At 41.1% G+C, this 16164-nt stretch overlaps 5 protein-coding genes and 1 long non-coding RNA gene across 8 annotated transcripts; 3 read left to right on the top strand and 3 right to left on the bottom strand.

Moving 5' to 3' along the window:
* Nucleotides 1–1297: 1297 nt before the first annotated feature.
* LOC145702452 (uncharacterized) lies at nt 1298–4083 on the bottom strand. The gene is made up of 3 exons (XR_014134316.1): nt 2329–4083; nt 1797–2064; nt 1298–1350 (listed from the first exon to the last, which is right to left on the bottom strand). It is a non-coding gene; the product is annotated as an uncharacterized LOC145702452 (long non-coding RNA).
* LOC145702449 (uncharacterized) lies at nt 1316–2704 on the top strand. Its single transcript, XM_081779675.1, has 4 exons — nt 1316–1749; nt 1791–2073; nt 2118–2234; nt 2276–2704. The coding sequence occupies exons 1-4, from the start codon at nt 1627–1629 to the stop codon at nt 2509–2511; spliced, it is 759 nt and encodes a 252-aa protein (XP_081635801.1). The 5' UTR covers nt 1316–1626; the 3' UTR covers nt 2512–2704.
* A 78-nt stretch (nt 4084–4161) lies between the features above and the next one.
* Nucleotides 4162–5115, top strand: LOC145702451 (baeyer-Villiger monooxygenase-like). 2 transcript variants are annotated; one of them, XM_081779678.1, is made up of 4 exons: nt 4162–4473; nt 4514–4655; nt 4698–4779; nt 4823–5115. In XM_081779678.1, the coding sequence occupies exons 2-4, from the start codon at nt 4532–4534 to the stop codon at nt 5010–5012; spliced, it is 396 nt and encodes a 131-aa protein (XP_081635804.1). In that variant the 5' UTR covers nt 4162–4473; nt 4514–4531; the 3' UTR covers nt 5013–5115. The 2 variants fall into 2 exon arrangements, with proteins under 2 accessions (XP_081635804.1, XP_081635805.1); XM_081779679.1 differs by having other exon boundaries at nt 4162–4655.
* Nucleotides 5116–5566: 451 nt separating this feature from the next.
* LOC145702728 (uncharacterized) lies at nt 5567–9054 on the top strand. Its single transcript, XM_081779990.1, has 8 exons — nt 5567–5937; nt 6194–6429; nt 6479–7143; nt 7283–8202; nt 8247–8455; nt 8536–8661; nt 8703–8774; nt 8821–9054. Exons 1-8 carry the CDS (start codon nt 5763–5765, stop codon nt 9001–9003), a joined length of 2586 nt encoding a protein of 861 aa, XP_081636116.1. The 5' UTR covers nt 5567–5762; the 3' UTR covers nt 9004–9054.
* Nucleotides 9055–12409: 3355 nt separating this feature from the next.
* On the bottom strand, nt 12410–14967 carry LOC145702796 (uncharacterized). 2 transcript variants are annotated; one of them, XM_081780066.1, is made up of 7 exons: nt 14799–14967; nt 14608–14688; nt 14103–14566; nt 13633–13940; nt 13143–13578; nt 12902–13090; nt 12410–12668 (listed from the first exon to the last, which is right to left on the bottom strand). In XM_081780066.1, the coding sequence occupies exons 1-7, from the start codon at nt 14825–14827 to the stop codon at nt 12505–12507; spliced, it is 1671 nt and encodes a 556-aa protein (XP_081636192.1). In that variant the 5' UTR covers nt 14828–14967; the 3' UTR covers nt 12410–12504. The 2 variants fall into 2 exon arrangements, with proteins under 2 accessions (XP_081636192.1, XP_081636191.1); XM_081780065.1 differs by lacking the exon at nt 14799–14967 and having other exon boundaries at nt 14608–14789.
* A 431-nt stretch (nt 14968–15398) lies between these two features.
* LOC145701514 (apolipoprotein D-like) lies at nt 15399–16101 on the bottom strand. Its single transcript, XM_081778730.1, has 3 exons — nt 15831–16101; nt 15685–15783; nt 15399–15628 (listed from the first exon to the last, which is right to left on the bottom strand). Exons 1-3 carry the CDS (start codon nt 16099–16101, stop codon nt 15399–15401), a joined length of 600 nt encoding a protein of 199 aa, XP_081634856.1.
* Nucleotides 16102–16164: the final 63 nt, after the last annotated feature.

The following is a 16164-nucleotide window of genomic DNA, read 5'->3' as shown; positions in this document are numbered from 1 at the left end:
AGAGTCCAGAGTCCTTTCTTCTCGCAGAGAATATTGTGTCTTGCGAAGGTTTCAGAATCTGCTTCATAACTTTGTGGCGCGTCAACGTAGTCTAATTTCTTGTTTCTGTGTAGAGTTATAATTTTGATGAAGACAAACCTTATCTACGCCCATTTTTTGAACGAGTTTTGCAAGACTTTGAAGTTATTGACATATTCGTGCTCGTGTTTTGCATTGTACTTTACTGTCTTTAGTCGGATGGAACCTAAACCAAATGTAGCTTGATTAAAAACGATTCGAAAGATGAGGGGTAAGGTGGAGACAACGAGGACATCATTTTTGTTTCACGAAACGAACATTGAAAAGTAATAATTCATTAATAAATCACGAAAAGGCGATGGTGAAACAAAATGGATTCTAATGAATGAGTTTCTTTCGCCGGAACAACGAAGCCCGATATGGGATGAAGCTCTAGCTTTTGCGACTCAACACGATTTGCGCATGCTGACCTCTTCAAAACACTGGTTTGTTGACGGTAAATTCTTTACGAAAGGCCAGCAAAAGAAGTTTGGCTACCGTCAACTCCTCATTATTGGATCAAGAGACCGAGATGATAGTGTTAATCCTAGATTCTTTATTATTCTCAAGGGTCAGTCTAAAGAAGGCTACAAGATTGTCTTTGAGGCTTTAAAGGAAATGATCAATATTGAAAATTTTGAACTTACTTGGTTCGGCAGCGAATTTGTCGTGTGTAATAACGTTGATGAGGACCACAATCGGCCGTTCGGTAGTTTTGAATAGCAGAGCAGCCGATTTTCCTGAAAAAACTGTAAATTGATCTACAAAAAGAAACTTTGTCCTGATTCTGAATTTACAACTGTCTCGTCCGATTTCGAACCTGGGCTCAGAAATTCGATTCGCGAAACATGGCCGGAGAAGAATCTACGCATGGTTGGGTGCTACTTTCATTGGTTACAGAGTGTTAGAAGATATTTACAAAGTCATGGACTGTTGGCACTCTGGGAGAAAAATGGAAAGATACTCCAAGCACTCATCCATGCGATCCCATTCATTCACTTGACCGAACCTACATTCTACGACACATTTATGCAGCTTTTGCGTCGAACACTTGATGAACTGTCTACACCACTAATCAAAGACGAGATTAATGAGTTCTACAGATATCTTTCTACGACGTACTTGAATGACGATGCTAAATTCCCTCCTAGTTCATGGGCCCTTGCATTATCGATAGGAGCGAGGAATGGTTCAAAATTCTTGACTAATAACAGTCTTGAAATCATGGTAAGTTACCTTTTTTTCGATGGGAAATCTTGTAAAAACATCGAATTCGTGAAGATGCGATTCCAACTAAAATTAAATGTTTAGAACTCATCCCTGGTGGATCAAGGAATCAACAATGCGACAGAGCTATCTACGGTCATCTCCATTGCTAATGGCTTTAAAAGTGAAAGCTTCAGTACGGAAATTGCTAAGCTTGAGAGCAACAGCCAGCAAAGTACTAAAAATGACAGATTGTGCGCCTTAGTTGCGGTTGTACGCTACGAGCAGCTAGCAAGATTTGACAAAAAATGCGCAGAAAATGGCTCAATCGAAGAAGCAATTGTTTCTGTCGGCTTCGGCTTGATGAGGGCCAGATCAAAGGCCGAGTCATTGAAATCTACTCAGAAACTCCGACATTTTATCAACAACGCCACGCAACCAGAAACTGCTGTATTTCAAAATTTGATTAAAGAATCAACAGCTGACGTATAGTTACTATTTTTTATACAAAAATAAAAATTATTTAGTCATACCAGTTTCAAGAAGCAATGCCTGTGATGTCCCCAGTTCGCGATGAGCAAGAAACAGCTGGTGAGCAAGTTGACCCAGATCCTTTCGCTCAGCAAGGAGGAGAATTCGATTTGAGAAGAGTTGCGGCGCCAATCGCTCAGCCAGTTCAAAGAGTGGAAAGAAGAGTCGATGAGGAGACGAGCAATGATGAAGTCGATGTGCCAGCTGTTATCCATGAGTTCGACCCACCTCCAGTGGACTCTTTACCGTCGGACAATGAGGATCGTGAGCCTGAAAACTGTAATATATCAAAAATGTAAATATCAAAAATTTAATATTTCTAGTTGAAAAATCGCCATCTCCAATACATTGGGAACGACTTCTGGATAAAACCGATGAGATAGATGAAACGATCAGAAAACAGTTTCCAAATCGTCCTTCGTCTTCAGAATCGGAGCAAGGTAACTGTCCATATTTAAAAAATAAATGACTTTCATTTAAGAAAATGACGAAGCCGGACAAGCTAATCGTTCTCGTCCAACATCTGATTCTTACCGGAATTTTGATGACAGAACTAGTCCCGAAAAGCTGGTTCTATCTGAACCCAAGCAGCCACGGAAGTATATTCGCAGCGCAAAATCCGCAAAACAGCGCAAAACGCGGGATCTTTCATTGTCAGATTCTGAATCGGATCGTAAGTTTAGTTTTATCAAGCAGAATGTTAATTATTCTAGATGAGCGCCCCGAATCTTCGCAAAATACGCGTAGTTTGTGCGCAAAAGTGAAGCGGAATGCGAAAAAATCAACCTATTGCGAGCATGATTCCCCACCAAAAAAGAAAAAGAAGAAAACTGAAGCCGAAGTGCGTTTGGCAGCCCAAATTGCGAAAGAAAAGAAAATTCTTAAAGAAAGAAATCGAAAAAAAAGAGAAAATGATCCTAAGGTAATGCTTGTATGTTTCTTTAAGAAAATAGCAGAATATTTAGGGCTACTATGCTGATATAGCAAATAAACGGCGTCAAACCATTCAAAGAAAAAAAGAACAAAATGAAGAGTTGATCGCAGAGTTACGGGAAGAGCTGGAAAAAATGAAGGCGGAAAATGCGAAATTGCGAAAACGCGAAGAAATGAGAAAAGCAGATATCCCAGGATTGTTTACACGTATATAATGGTTTCTTATTTAATTGTATTTAATTAGAATAACTTGATAAATAATAAAAAGACGATGACGATTTGATGCGCCAATTAAAAGAAGTACTCGCCACTTCCGACGAAGAAGACTTCTGATGTTCTATAAAAAAAGCTCCTTACATTTTCATCAAACTCGTTACATTCGTTACGGACGATTTCCATAGGTCAGAGCCGTTACAAAATTACCGGGGCAAACTTGCTGTTGCTCTAGCGCCTAAGGGTTACATTGTAGCCCAAGACATCTTTATACGTATCGACGGAGAATCTCAAGCTCTATGCCAGTATCATCTCAGATTTTCGAGATCTCAAAAAATTTCGGATTTATGGCGATTTTTCATTTTTCAAAGGACTACGTGTCCCTAATTCAGCCAATCACAGCACTGTATTTGACGCATTTGCACCGGTAAATTTGTAACGTCTCAGTTAATTGAAGCCGCTGAAAAATAAACCAATAAGTGAAAAAATTGATTGCAAAAGAAAATTCGAAACTCCTTTCCTATATATTTTTCTTCTTCGTTGGAGCTCCTAAAGATGGAATCGAGCACGTCGTTTTGTTGATTCATCGAGTTCCTAGAATTCGGAAGCTTTCTTTGTTGTCTGCGAGAAGAATACTGGCAGGAAGTTCTTCAATATCTTTCGAGGAGTTCAAAATCATGTTAAATTAAAGAAAGGGCACAATTATAACGGGTAAATTCTTCTGGAGGCCCACAATTATAACGGGTTCAATATTCTCCCCGTTGTTATTTTATATGGTCAATTTTCAACACTGAGTCCTTTCTGAAATTGAAATTCTGAATTAAAATTTAAAAATGATAGACAGTATTTTAGTTTCGCAACTCGTAAAGCTTTAATGTCAAAAATTGAAAAAAAATAGAAACATTTAACTTATCAACGGTTTGTGCATCGAAAGAGAGAAGAAAACGCATCATACATTAAATACGAAAGGTTGAAGTTTGGAGGCGAAACAAAGCGGAAACACAGTTCATAAGTTTTAAGCGAATTGGGCAAAATTTTATAGGCAGTTAATTCTTCTCTAATTCCTCTGGCAGTTAATTCTTCTCTGATCTTCATCATTTCCGCTTGAAAAAAACCGTTGATTTATCAACTAAATTCAGGCGAGCACAGCGCGGCGAATAAGGGAGGAGCGCGCCGCCCACGCGCGCCTGACTATTTCTCAGAAGAATCAGAAGATGAATTCCGAGCTCTTCTTCTCTCCGTTTTTTTATCTTCCAGGATCATTAACTATAGATGTGAAATCAAAAGAGGCGATTTTCTGGCAGTTAGACTTTCTGGCATATTAGATTTTCTGGCATTGCCAGAAAATCGCCTTTGCCAGAAAGTCTAACTGCCAGAAAATCTAACTGCCAGAAAATCGCCTCCCTCCACTTCACGCCCTTCAACGCCCTGCAACGCCCTGAAGTATACTTCATGAAGTATACTTCATTCTGAAGGGCGAGTGAAGTATACTTTTTTACCAACTCTGCCGCGAATCTTAATTTTCTGATAAAAGTATTTCTAAAATCTTTAATTTGAATTCATTGTCATTAAGGACAATGCGCATCTTCAAATGCTGAAACCAGGAAATGAGAAAAGGACCTTTTGGGGAGTATTTTATCAGAAGGTGCCGAATCTTGTCCATATATTAGGCCCGATGACAGGAGTAGGGCACAATTCCGAGATATTTATGATCGGTAGAAAGGAAGAATCGCTATTTCAAATAAATATTCTTTTAGAATGCCAGCTGCAAGTTATAATAAATGTCATCAAAGCGCTTCTTGAGGAACGGAAAGACTGTTTCATGGTTACTGATAAAGCGTAAGCGCTTTTTCTTTTTTAATAAGAAATGTATTCTAACAAGTGTTGATGAGTGGAACAAGGAGTGGAATGATCGAATAGAAAGTTGCATCCTCTCAAGAACAAACTGCGTTAGTCGATATCAAAAAGGAGATCCGAAAAAGCGAGCCTGGGGATTTTGGCCTGGGTGCACCACTGAATACTGGTGGAGAACGAGAAAGATTTCAAATAAAAAGTTCAAGTTCTTCAATTAATCTTCTTGAGTAGTTCAGAAGTTGGAAAGCGATCTTTACAAACTGCTGAATGTTGCATAATTTTTCTTCAAAAGTCTTCTGATGAATTGATAATTATGAAATAAATAAACAGTAGACTCATCATTCTTAAAAATAAGAGTTCTTAAAATCGAGCGCGCGCCCAATCAAAATCTTCTTTTCGAGCGCGCGCCAAATCAGAAGCTTGAATCTGAGCGCACGCCCAATCAGAAGCTTCAATTAGAGCGCGGGTCCAACCAAAAGCTTGTATTAGAGCGCGAGCTTAATAGTAAGCTTCAATATGAGTTGCATATTTTGCCAAATATAATGGTTGAACCAAGCGGTTAAAATGATATTTTCGGAGCAAGAAATCATTTTCCAAGAAGATATCCAAAAATAGGCTAAAAACTGCATCGTGATCCGAAACTATTTATACACGAGCTACAACTGCTCATAATAAAACCCAGAATTCTGAGGCTCGTTTGCTCATTATCATTCGCTCGGTGGGGCGCTTGAATCAATCACATCAGTTCGTGTGGTTTTCTAGAGACAAAAGAAGACAGAGAAGGCTCTGATTTCTTGAGGGCGGACCGCACCTGTCGGGAACATTCTGCGTAGTTACGTTCGAGCAGTTGAACTAAACTCGATTCCGCTGGTCGAGCCGTTGCGGTCGGATTAGCGGCGGCGCAGGCTCAAGTCCGCCGTTGCGCGAATTTTCAGTCAGATCATTCTACAACTCAGACAGTTCGCCCGATGACAGCTTGGGCGAGTTTGAGTTTCCTTTTTCTAGCGCTTTTTGTAGAAATTCAAGCAGAAGTACAGTATGAAGAGTTCTCAGAAGATTCTCCCATTACTACTAGCTGCCGAGAATATCAAGATACTATTCATTTAGAGCCACTGTATATATCAGAAGAAGAATACTGCAATGGTAAATTTCAAATGTTCAAATTTCAATGTCCTCTGTTCTGAGCTTAGCAGCCTGTGTAAAAATCTGAGTCAGCGTTTGAAAGGTCGCAAGAATTTAGAGGAAGATTTGATTGGTAACTTTGCGAAGCCGCTTCGCGGCTTCGTTTTTAAAAAAGCCGCTACGCGGCTTTTCATTAAGGACATTTCAAACCCTGACACAGGTTGTTGAGCTCAGCCTCAGTTTTGAGCCATCTAAAATTGTATCGTTTTTTTTTAAGAAAATGAAGAGAGCAGTCAGTGCTTCCAGAATCAAACTGAAGCCATCTCTGCGGAAGAAGTCTTCAGCCTGGAAGAGAGAGTCAAGAAACTAATAGAGAAAGGAAAGCCTGACAAAGCTAACGAAGACTTGGAAGGATATGAAATTGATGCAGGATTTTTGTCGATTTTTGTCAAGTCCGCTGGACAGAAACATCTCGGGCCTTCGATGGACTACTTCGGAAATGGACCGATAAAGGTGACTTGAAATTTTTTAATGACTTAGTAACATGTTGACATGATTTTAGTATTTTTACATGGTGGAAGTTTCCGTAAAAGGGCGCGCAATCTACACGATCACCAACAAACTCGAACCCGTTCATGAAAACATGCGAACTGAGCTCATCAGCTTTTACGAAAAACCCACCGGCCCCTTTGTCCGCGAAGTGTATTTGTGCTTACTCCGTGATGTCGTCGACCGATGGGCGATCCTTGGTGCTCCTTGCAATGAGTCAAAGAATCAGTTTTTCGGATTCAAATTGTACGTTGGAAGCTCAGAGTTGAACAACCCTGCTTATCCGTCGATAAAAGTAAATGTGGCGAACAACAGAAAGCTCGGAATGCCCTTTGGAACGCGAGTGTTTACGAAAGACGAGGACAAAATCTGCTGCCAGGGTGGAGCCGATCTGATCGATTTCAAGCCATGCTGTCATTACAGATGGTATCCTTGGAAATTCTCGATGCCAGTCGGTTGGTCCGGCTGGGGAGAGTGGCAAGAGTGCAGCAACTCTTGCGAACAAATTCGAAAGCGACTGTGTCTTGGAAACAAGGGCGATTGCAAGGTCTTCTGGTCAAAGAGCAACAAAACGCCGTGGATGGAAAAGCGAAAATGCCCAAGCTGTGATAATAGGAAAGTAGCAACGCCACCGCCAAAGAAGAATGCGAAGAAGTCGCCAAAGCAGTCAAACAAAAAGTATAATACAATTATTATACTTGATGCTTATCAATTTTTATATATTAATATTCAATCCTTCTTATTGAATATTGCCAGCCTTTTTTACCCTCATGATTATTTTATTCGGCGGTGTATCGTAAATTTATGCTCTTTCTAGGCCAGTCAGCGTCCGAGAAGTACCAATTCCCAGCTTCAAGCTGACTACTCCTCGGCCGAAGACAACAAGGACAACCCGTCGCCCTCCAACAACCCGCCGAACCATGCCTCAAACGACCAGACGTCCAATGACAACACGACCAGTCCCGAAAAACCACAAGGGTTGGACTCCTTGGAGTCAGTGGTCCCGCTGCACCCGTTCTTGTGGAGGCGGTCATCAGTACCGAGAGAGAAGCTGCAACGATGGCTGTCAGAAAAACGCGAGAACCGGGCAATATCTATCCTGGCATCAAGAGCCGAGAGGTTGTAACAGGTTTCCATGTCCATTTGGTCAAAGATCGCAGTTTGGATCATATGGTCCTTGGGGTCCTTGTTCAAAAACATGCGGCAGAGGGATGCAACTCAGCTATCAAACGTGCATTTCCGGCGCTTGCAAGAACGAGCCAAAAAGCAGCTATCCTTACAACCAGCGACCTTGCACGATGAGTCAGTGGTGTCCTGCATGGAATTCTTGGGGCGAATGGAGCGCTTGCAACGTCAACTGCGGCGGAGGAAAGAAAGAACGAAGGCGAACCTGTTCCACTGGAAAGCCAGGATTTGAAGGATGTCCCGGACCAGATTTCCAGCGCGATCCGTGCAATCAGCAATCTTGTCAGCCCGGGCAATCGAAGTTCGGGGCCACGAATGAAATGGGAATGGCACGATCACTGAACTCTGGCGACCTTTCGTTTTTCAACCAGGAATGTCTGGACTACCACAACTTTTTCCGAGCCCTTCATAATTTGAAACCGATGACGTGGAACACGAAAATTGCCTCAACTGCTCAAAAGTGGGCGACAGAATTGAAATCCCGCGCGCCAAAAACGCCAAATAGCACCAGACAGAGGACGAAAAATTGGCCACACTCTGACTCCCCAACAAGTAATCAAGGAAAAAAATGTACAGTTTATGAATTTTCTCCCTAGTGTTCCGTGCGAAAAATGTTGGAGAAAATATCGCCTGGGATCTTACAGAAAATGGCCATCCTTGTCGCGAATCGGTATTTCGCTGGTACGCTGAACTTTTTTACTTCAACCCGCGGACGCCGCAAAGGGGCCGAAGACGTAATGACCCCGTAGGGCACTTGACACAGCTGCTTTGGCCGGACTCGGTTGAGCTCGGCTGCGGTACTGCGGTAAGCTCAATTTTAACTTTATAGCGTCACTTAATGCTAGTTTCGTTCGCCAAGATTTCTCACCCTAAATTTTTATCTAGGTTTTTCCAGTAAAACAACCTCCAAATACAATCCCTCCGGTTCTTTTGTCCACATATACAGTCTGTCACTACACGCCACAAGGAAATATCATCGGTAGATTCAAAGAAAAATGGAGTCCCTTATCGGTAATCTAAATTTTCATATATTTTTTACCATTTTTATTCAGAAAAAAGTTTGCTCAACGTATAATAATAGGCAAGGAACAAATCAGTGCGGAATGGGCTTCAGCAACTGCATGGTAAGTGCTTCTTAATCTTGTTGGTACTGTTTTATCACTTGTTTAGGGCTTGAAGCCAGAGTCGACTTGCGGTTGCGAAACGAGCAAGTTCAACTTTGCGCAGCCGATTTGCAAGGGACTCTGCTTGATCTACTGCGAGAATGAGAGAAATGTCCGGGGCTTCTGGCCGAATGAATGTGTTGGGAAAAATGAGTGCCGATGTGGGAAAGAAGGCGCTATCTGTAAATAATCACTTTTTCTGTGCTTCTGTTAATTTTCGCAAATACAAAATGCCTCAGTTTCAAAGCAAAATTCGGTCCGCTGATAAAATTAAAATTTAGTAAGAAAACGAAATAAAAAAAAAGAGCGAGCGGGCGGCTTGTTTAGCTAGAAAGGACAAACACAGATGGTTTGATAAATCTTCACTCCTGGGCTGCATAATTTATTCCAGCGAATAAATTATTCTACTGTTACCATCAACAGGTTGAACGATGATTCTGACCCCTGTCAGGTCTCTGTCGTTCCTCATTCGAAAACTGTTTTTTGAGAGACATCAAAATCCGCTCAGGGACAACCCGCATGGGAAACAAACAACCTTCAGAGAAAATTCAAGGCAAGTCAAAATGCATCTGAAACTGGGCTAAACACTTCAATCGACCCATAAAAACCGTATTATAAATTGCGTATTCTGATTGGCTGTCAAAAAAAAGGTGGCGCTCTTTCATTTCAGCGAATGAAATGCTCTAAATTCTCCCCGCCCCCTTCTTAGCCAATCAGGAACGCCTCAGTCGATCATTATAGGAAGATGAGTTCTGAGGGTTGAGTATTTCGAGCAGTCCGCATTTGACTTGTTAACAGAGTCCGTCTTCTAGCCAAAAATGTAGCAATAGTATAAGTATTTAGTCTAATAACACTTGTCGAGAAGTGAACCTCGGTGCTTGAAAATGAAAAATTCAAGCGCCTCTTCTAGCCATGTTTCCACGTTGGCATCGCCGCCGAGATTTATTTTTTCAGATCAATCGACCATAGAGACATCAATGGCATCTGAAAACGAGTCTCCAGCTCTGCGCGTCGAAGGTATTTTTGATCACTTCAATCGGTTTATGCATATTTTATGTTTGATTGAATGTATTCAGCACCTGATGATCCGCTCCTAGAAACAGCTTCAGTGAAAATTGAAATCACAGATGATGGAAGAATGGCGGCAAAGTTCTGTAGAGGAAAGTTTTTCACTGTAACTACTGTAGATCGAGGATTATTCCTTTGAAACTCGACAAAGCTTTCGCGGAAAATGCCCAGGAAAGCAAGCATTCTCGCCTTCACGAAGAAATCAAGCGAAAACAACAAGAAAGTGCTCCTCTTTCTGGACGAAGTTCAAGAGTTTCTTCGGATCAATGTGGAGCTACCTCTTGCTCAAATAGAGTATCAGTCGGAACGAAGTCGAATTCAATCATTCAAATCAACCCGCCAGAGCTTTCTTTATTCCAGCATATCAGCAAATCAAAGGTTTTCAAGCTCGCCCAGTTCCTGTGTGGAAAACCTGAGTCAGGGTCTGAAAGATTAGGAAGGTCCGGAGCTTTTTCGACCTTCCAGACCCTGACTCAGGTTTTTACACAGGTTTCCGAGCATAGTCAGTATATTTCAATTCTTTTCAGTGCCTTTATTCCTTACTTCTTCTACTTTTATTCCCTCCCACTGGAGCCATCGCCCTGTACTGGTCGATAAAAGTGAGCATAAAAATATTTGATTGATAAATTTATTGCCATTATGATAGTCAATTCGCTACTCGAAGGAGAACAAAAAACATTTGGCTTTGGACAAGGCCGACCTGGCTTGCATAATTAACATTGTTGGTGCTTGGAATGTTTGAAATAAAAAAAAGGATATTGCTTATTCTATATTCCCAACAGTAAATCAACAGGAATATCCTTGTTCTATCTTCTTTCTCTGTACGAGTACGTTTATTGCGGTGCTGATTTGGATGACTGATGTGTTTGAAATCAACGAAGAGAAGAATGCTCTTGAATAGCGGCTCTCTTTATTCAAATGAATAAGTACTACTGTATTTATGACTGTAAGTATGTAAAGAGAGAAGACTGTATTGGACGAGTTGTAAATATATTTTTACCACTTCTTTGGCGTCGATTCTGAAATGGTTTTAAAAACGGCTGGCCTCTCAAATTAAGATCTGAGTTATCAGATCGGAAACCTGTGTAGAAACCTGAGTCAGGGTCTGAAATTGCCCATCCAATCCTTTTACTGATTCTAGCGAAGCTGCTTTTCGGCATTGTTTTTGAAAAAGCAGCTGCGGGGCTTCTTGTTTGATGTATTCTAGAATCTAGACCCTGACTCAGGTTATTACACAGGTTGTCCAGGCACTTACGAAGTCCAGGAGTAAACGAAGAGTGATATTTTTTCAAAGTTTTTGGCGTCGACGGTGAAATCAGAAAAGGCGCAGATGAAACTGCCGTGAAGCTTTTACACTCGACCTGGATGGGTTACTCGTTGTTCCGATTATAAAACCAGCCAGGCGTTCCACCCATTCCTTGAAAATTTCGGGCCTTGGGTAATGGAAAAACAGGCGGCTGGATGTATTGCCGCGCTCTCTATTTGGCGATGCGCAAAGTGATTTTGTCGTGGAGATTTGAGGGCTTTTTTTTGATAGCTAACCAAAATCATGATTTGTTCATTTAAAATTGATGCTACTCTCCTTGGAAGCTCGCTGTTGTTCACGCTATGATGCGCGCTCGGAAAGAAAGAGCTCATTTTTTCCGCGTTTGTCTTAAAAGTACGAAGTGACTACCAGGTACTGTATTCGCCGTTTCCATACCTGACGGATAAAGGATTCGATCTTCTTGAGCGTCGTCAGATGCGACTCAATTTCGCTAAAGAATAAATTTCAGAATCGAGGAAGAAATGAAAATGCGGCTAAACCTTTGGCGAGACTTGCGATATTCTGACGGGAGCAGCTTACGGATCTTTTCAATTTCATTTCCTTAATGATGCTCTTTTTTGGAGACAACAAGGAGAACGACTTACCGATGAGATGGTTGTTTATTTGCTGAATTGCTTCGATTTCCGTGACTGATATTTCATTATTTCTTGGAACAGGCTGAAAAAGACCCTAAGATCCCGTGTTTTTTCACTTTTTTACCGAGTGGCTTCCAATTTCGAACGTAATTTTGATCTTGAAGCAGGAGCATGTCCCCATTTTACATCGCTTTTCGCATGTTTGTTTTTCTCAAATCAACCTGATTTTTTAAATCATTCTCTGAACAAAAATATCTGATGCAAATGATATCGATAATCTGAGTTATCCTTTTTTTGTGCCGCGTGTACAGTAATCTACTGTAATGCGCGATGTGCAGATGTGACCGACAAAATGCTCTCTCTATCTGTCTGAATATAAAAAAAATCTAATGTGATCTGATTCTTCTGAGAAACGATTTTTTCGCACTGCGCGAAGGCTCAACTCTTGCTGCGTTAAATAATGTGAATGTCGAACTCTGACGTCTGAATTATATTATTTGAGCAGCCGAAGAGTCAGTAACTATATGCAAGCCCTGTCTTTTACAGAACCATCTGACGTCACCTCAACTCTTCAATTCTCTTCTCGACTATTTTCAATATCGAAAACAAATTCAACCGCAGAAAAGAGACTTGGAAAATAATTTATCTATATTTTTATATACAGTCAAAAGTAGACTTTTCTGTACAAAAAGATACAAAATACAGCTCAAAAGGGCATTAATTATTTAGAAATAAGAACGGGGTGTTCCTTTTTAATCCAGCTTCTACTCCGGCCTTTTTCGGTTGTCTTCGTTAAAGATCCTTCTATCGAAGAGACGCAGTATTGGCCGGCTGAGAGGCCGATGCCAGTAATTTCTTCGTCTGCGCACGCAAATGCTTCTGCTTCTGAAAGATTAATTGCATAATTTTAATGCAAATTTTCGAGAAAAACCATTCAAATAGGAGGAGGTGTCAGGAATCGACAAAAAACTACGAAAAATTTGCGTGAAAATTTTCAGCCAATCAGAAGCCTGGATTTGGCTAGCCGGCCAATCAGCGGCCGAGTAGCCGCCTACGCAAAATTTTTCGGTATTTTTTGTCGATTCGTGACGACACTCCTAAAATAGACCTTTTTTTACCTTCGTAAGTAGAAAAAGAAAGCCGCTTGTAACCCTTGCAGTTGAGCCTATATCCAGTCATTTCCGTGAACTGACAAGCTTCATTAAAACTGTCCCTGCAGTGATTGGTGTCCATCCATTTGACTTTAGAGCTCTGCGCGTTTATCTTCGTCTTCATTGTCTTTTTGACATCATCAAGAACCCCGTCATCTTAAAATGATGTCAATATTGAAGACTCGTTATTCTGAGAATAGACGCTTACCGTTTTTCCCGACGGCTATGAATTCGTCGATGCTGTAGTTGAAATAGACAAAGTCTAAATAAAACGTCTTGTAAATCTGCTTGATTGTCGTCTTGCTGATGTCTTTCCACGGCTCCAGCATGTCTTCAACTTCGATTGGTTTCTCGTCAAGCTGATGTCCCCACTGTGAACGCTTCGGGATGCTTTTCAAATTTTGGTATTTTCCTTCTTGGTCATAAATTTGCAGGAGATAGTCATTTTCTTCAAAGCCGTATTCTTGCTTGACGATGAAATCGTAAGGAATGGCGCACGGGTTGCAATAGGTATGAATGGACGTCCAGTGCCGATCTCGCTGCCCGTCGAAGTCTGTCAAAGCAACCAGCTCGACGAATGCCTCGAAGGAGTACTCGTAAGCTGCGTTTGACATGTCGTTCCGTTCAAGTCGTAAAAGATAGTACTAAAAACAAGACATTTTAGCTTTTTCTACTCCTCCTCGTTGAGTAGTTCCTACCTGAAACTGCTTCTCAATGACTTTCAACCAAGGCTGCCCCTTTCTGAACTTGTCCTTCCAAGCCGAATACAGTCTCGCCATCGGATGCCTCACAGTCATCAAACTCATCCATCCCTGATCACCTGTCTTTGTCTTGACTTGCTCTTCCAGGAGCCAGGCGTTTTTCCACATTCTCTGGCTGTAAGAACCCCAGGACTCGCGAACCTGGTCTGGGCTCTTGCTTCCATGGTACGTTTCTAGCGAGATGAGTGTCCTCAACCAGCTTGTGCTCCCAGTTTTGGTCGGTAGACAAGTTCGGATTTTATAATCTAAAATGAAATAATCCCCGAATTTGAGAGTAGTAATCTGGGCTCGACAACCTGTGTAGAAAATCTGAGTCAGGGTCTGAAAGAGCTGAAATGAAAAGCCGCTCTTTCAGACCCTGACTCAGGTTTTCTACACAGGTTTCTGAGTCCAGGTAAAAAGAATACCTTCGCTTTTGAATAAATTATCTAACAGCCCGGCTGGGTGAGTTATCGGTTTGCAAGCTTTATCGTCTTCTTTTGACTGAAGAAGATCTTTTTGAAATTGTTGGAGCTCGTCGAAATTGTCCGCTTTATTTTGATTTAGATCCACGACTTGTCGCAGTCGCTTGCAGACGAAATTCAGGTGCTTTTTTCTTTTTTCAAAAGTTTCATAAATGTGGTTTTCTTGAATCGTCGAATTCACTGGGAATTGAATAATTTCATTTTTGGTTGGAGGATCTGGGTTTTTCGGTGGTGGAGAGCGAAGATGAATCGTTGAGACAGATTTTTTAGAAGAGAGGATTGTTGGTTCATTATCAGAGTAACTCGATTCCGAGAAAGATGGAGGTTCGGGCTGTGTAGTTTTTGGAGTTTTTGGACTTTCGACTTTTGCTTTTCGGAGAAAATTTGGGGCTGGATATCTTCCAGTGCTAGAAAATTTTAATGAAATGTGGTTTGAAATCATTCTTACCTGAAGGTTATTTTCGACCACGAACCCGCATGCTCAAATAATCCAACATAACAAAATATCAATAACGAGAAGAGAAGCAAACTCAAGCAGGATAATAATTGTACGTCTCTATTCATACTCTGCGCATTATCTCGGAAGAATAATTTTCTTCCCTCAACAACAAAAACACACAGTTTTTTTATTATCCCCGCCTTATTGTCCTCGTCAAGCTTCTATCCATTTTGCCCGGCTTCCTTTTTGTTTTGAAAAATAATTACTCTTCGTTTTATTTTTGTTTTCTCTTTCTCGAGGTCAAGGTAGTGTTTATGACTTGGAGATTTGGGCTTCGTTTTTCATGGTTTACGGTTCATGGATACGGTTCAATTTACGGTCAAGCTTCAGTGCGTTCTGGTATAGCTACTAGCTAGATGGTTATCTACCATTCAAGCTTGGACGGTACCGTGGTTCTTTTTGACAGTAACAGGTGTCTAGAAACTCTCCTTCTTTATCTCTTTCAGATGAAAAATTCAAGGAAACCCTGGAACTTATTTTTGCGGCTTGGTTTGACCGATATCAAGCGACTGTACTGAATCCACTCAGGCAGAAGAACGGACACTTCAGGGCCATTGTGATATCATGTGAATATTTGCTATTAAAATCCGATATCGCGCCTCACTGACCTAAGTGTTTTTCAATTATAAATATTTAAATCTGTATCAATCGCTCGGATAATACGGGCCAGCAGATCGGACATGCACGGGGAATGTTTTAATTGCTCCTTTTTTTCGGCCTCCGTGATCATTAACGATAATTTATTCATCCTGTATGTAGTCAAAGGTACAGTTGTCATTATTGCGATATTCAAGGAACTCTTCTTTCAATCCCCAGTCGTTTGTGGCTTTTTCCAGCAACATTTGAAATTTCTCTGAATTGGCGAAATCCTTCTCTCGTCCTAGGAACCAAAATGATCTGCTGCTGTGAGTGCCATTGTAGTTACAGTTGCTTCCGTACACGTATTCTTCATAATCCGTCTCCAAGACCCCTGAAATAGAAAAAAATTCGGGAAAAAATATGGAGGTCTTAGTAAGACCGTCTTACAGTAATTTGGACGGATCAGCTCATCGGGGTCAAAAATGTTTCTAAAGTCCACATAAAGAAGATTCGGCGCCCGTCGAGAGTACTGTTGATAACCGTATCCTGAAGTAAGTCATTTATTTTCATCCAATAAATAATTAATCAGGCACCTTGACTCCACCCTAAGTAATAATTTCCCTCATCATCTGGCCTCAATGAAGTGTTATTAACATAAAGCCGGTCGCTGTCCTCCTCCAAGTCGTAGAATAATCTCACACATCTTGAATTCTCAATGTGATATCTTGCAGGATAGGACGCTAAGCTCCACCACATTCCAGAGTACGCGGCGAGATCAAAGTCGGTAATCAGCGGCGGAGTTATGCATTCTTTCTCTTCGATTACCTGAGCGGCAAGGAATGGAATGAGCCAGAGAAAAATCATTTTTCCTTCAAAAATTATCAAAAAGCGTTTCGTTTTTATACATTTATTGAGTAAATATTACAT

Source organism: Oikopleura dioica, chromosome PAR, assembly GCF_907165135.1.
Source record: "Oikopleura dioica chromosome PAR, OKI2018_I68_1.0, whole genome shotgun sequence".
In the NCBI taxonomy this organism is placed as follows: domain Eukaryota; kingdom Metazoa; phylum Chordata; class Appendicularia; order Copelata; family Oikopleuridae; genus Oikopleura; species Oikopleura dioica.
The sequence above is the reverse complement of the archived record's forward strand: the minus strand, read 5'-3'. Positions and strand labels throughout refer to the sequence as shown.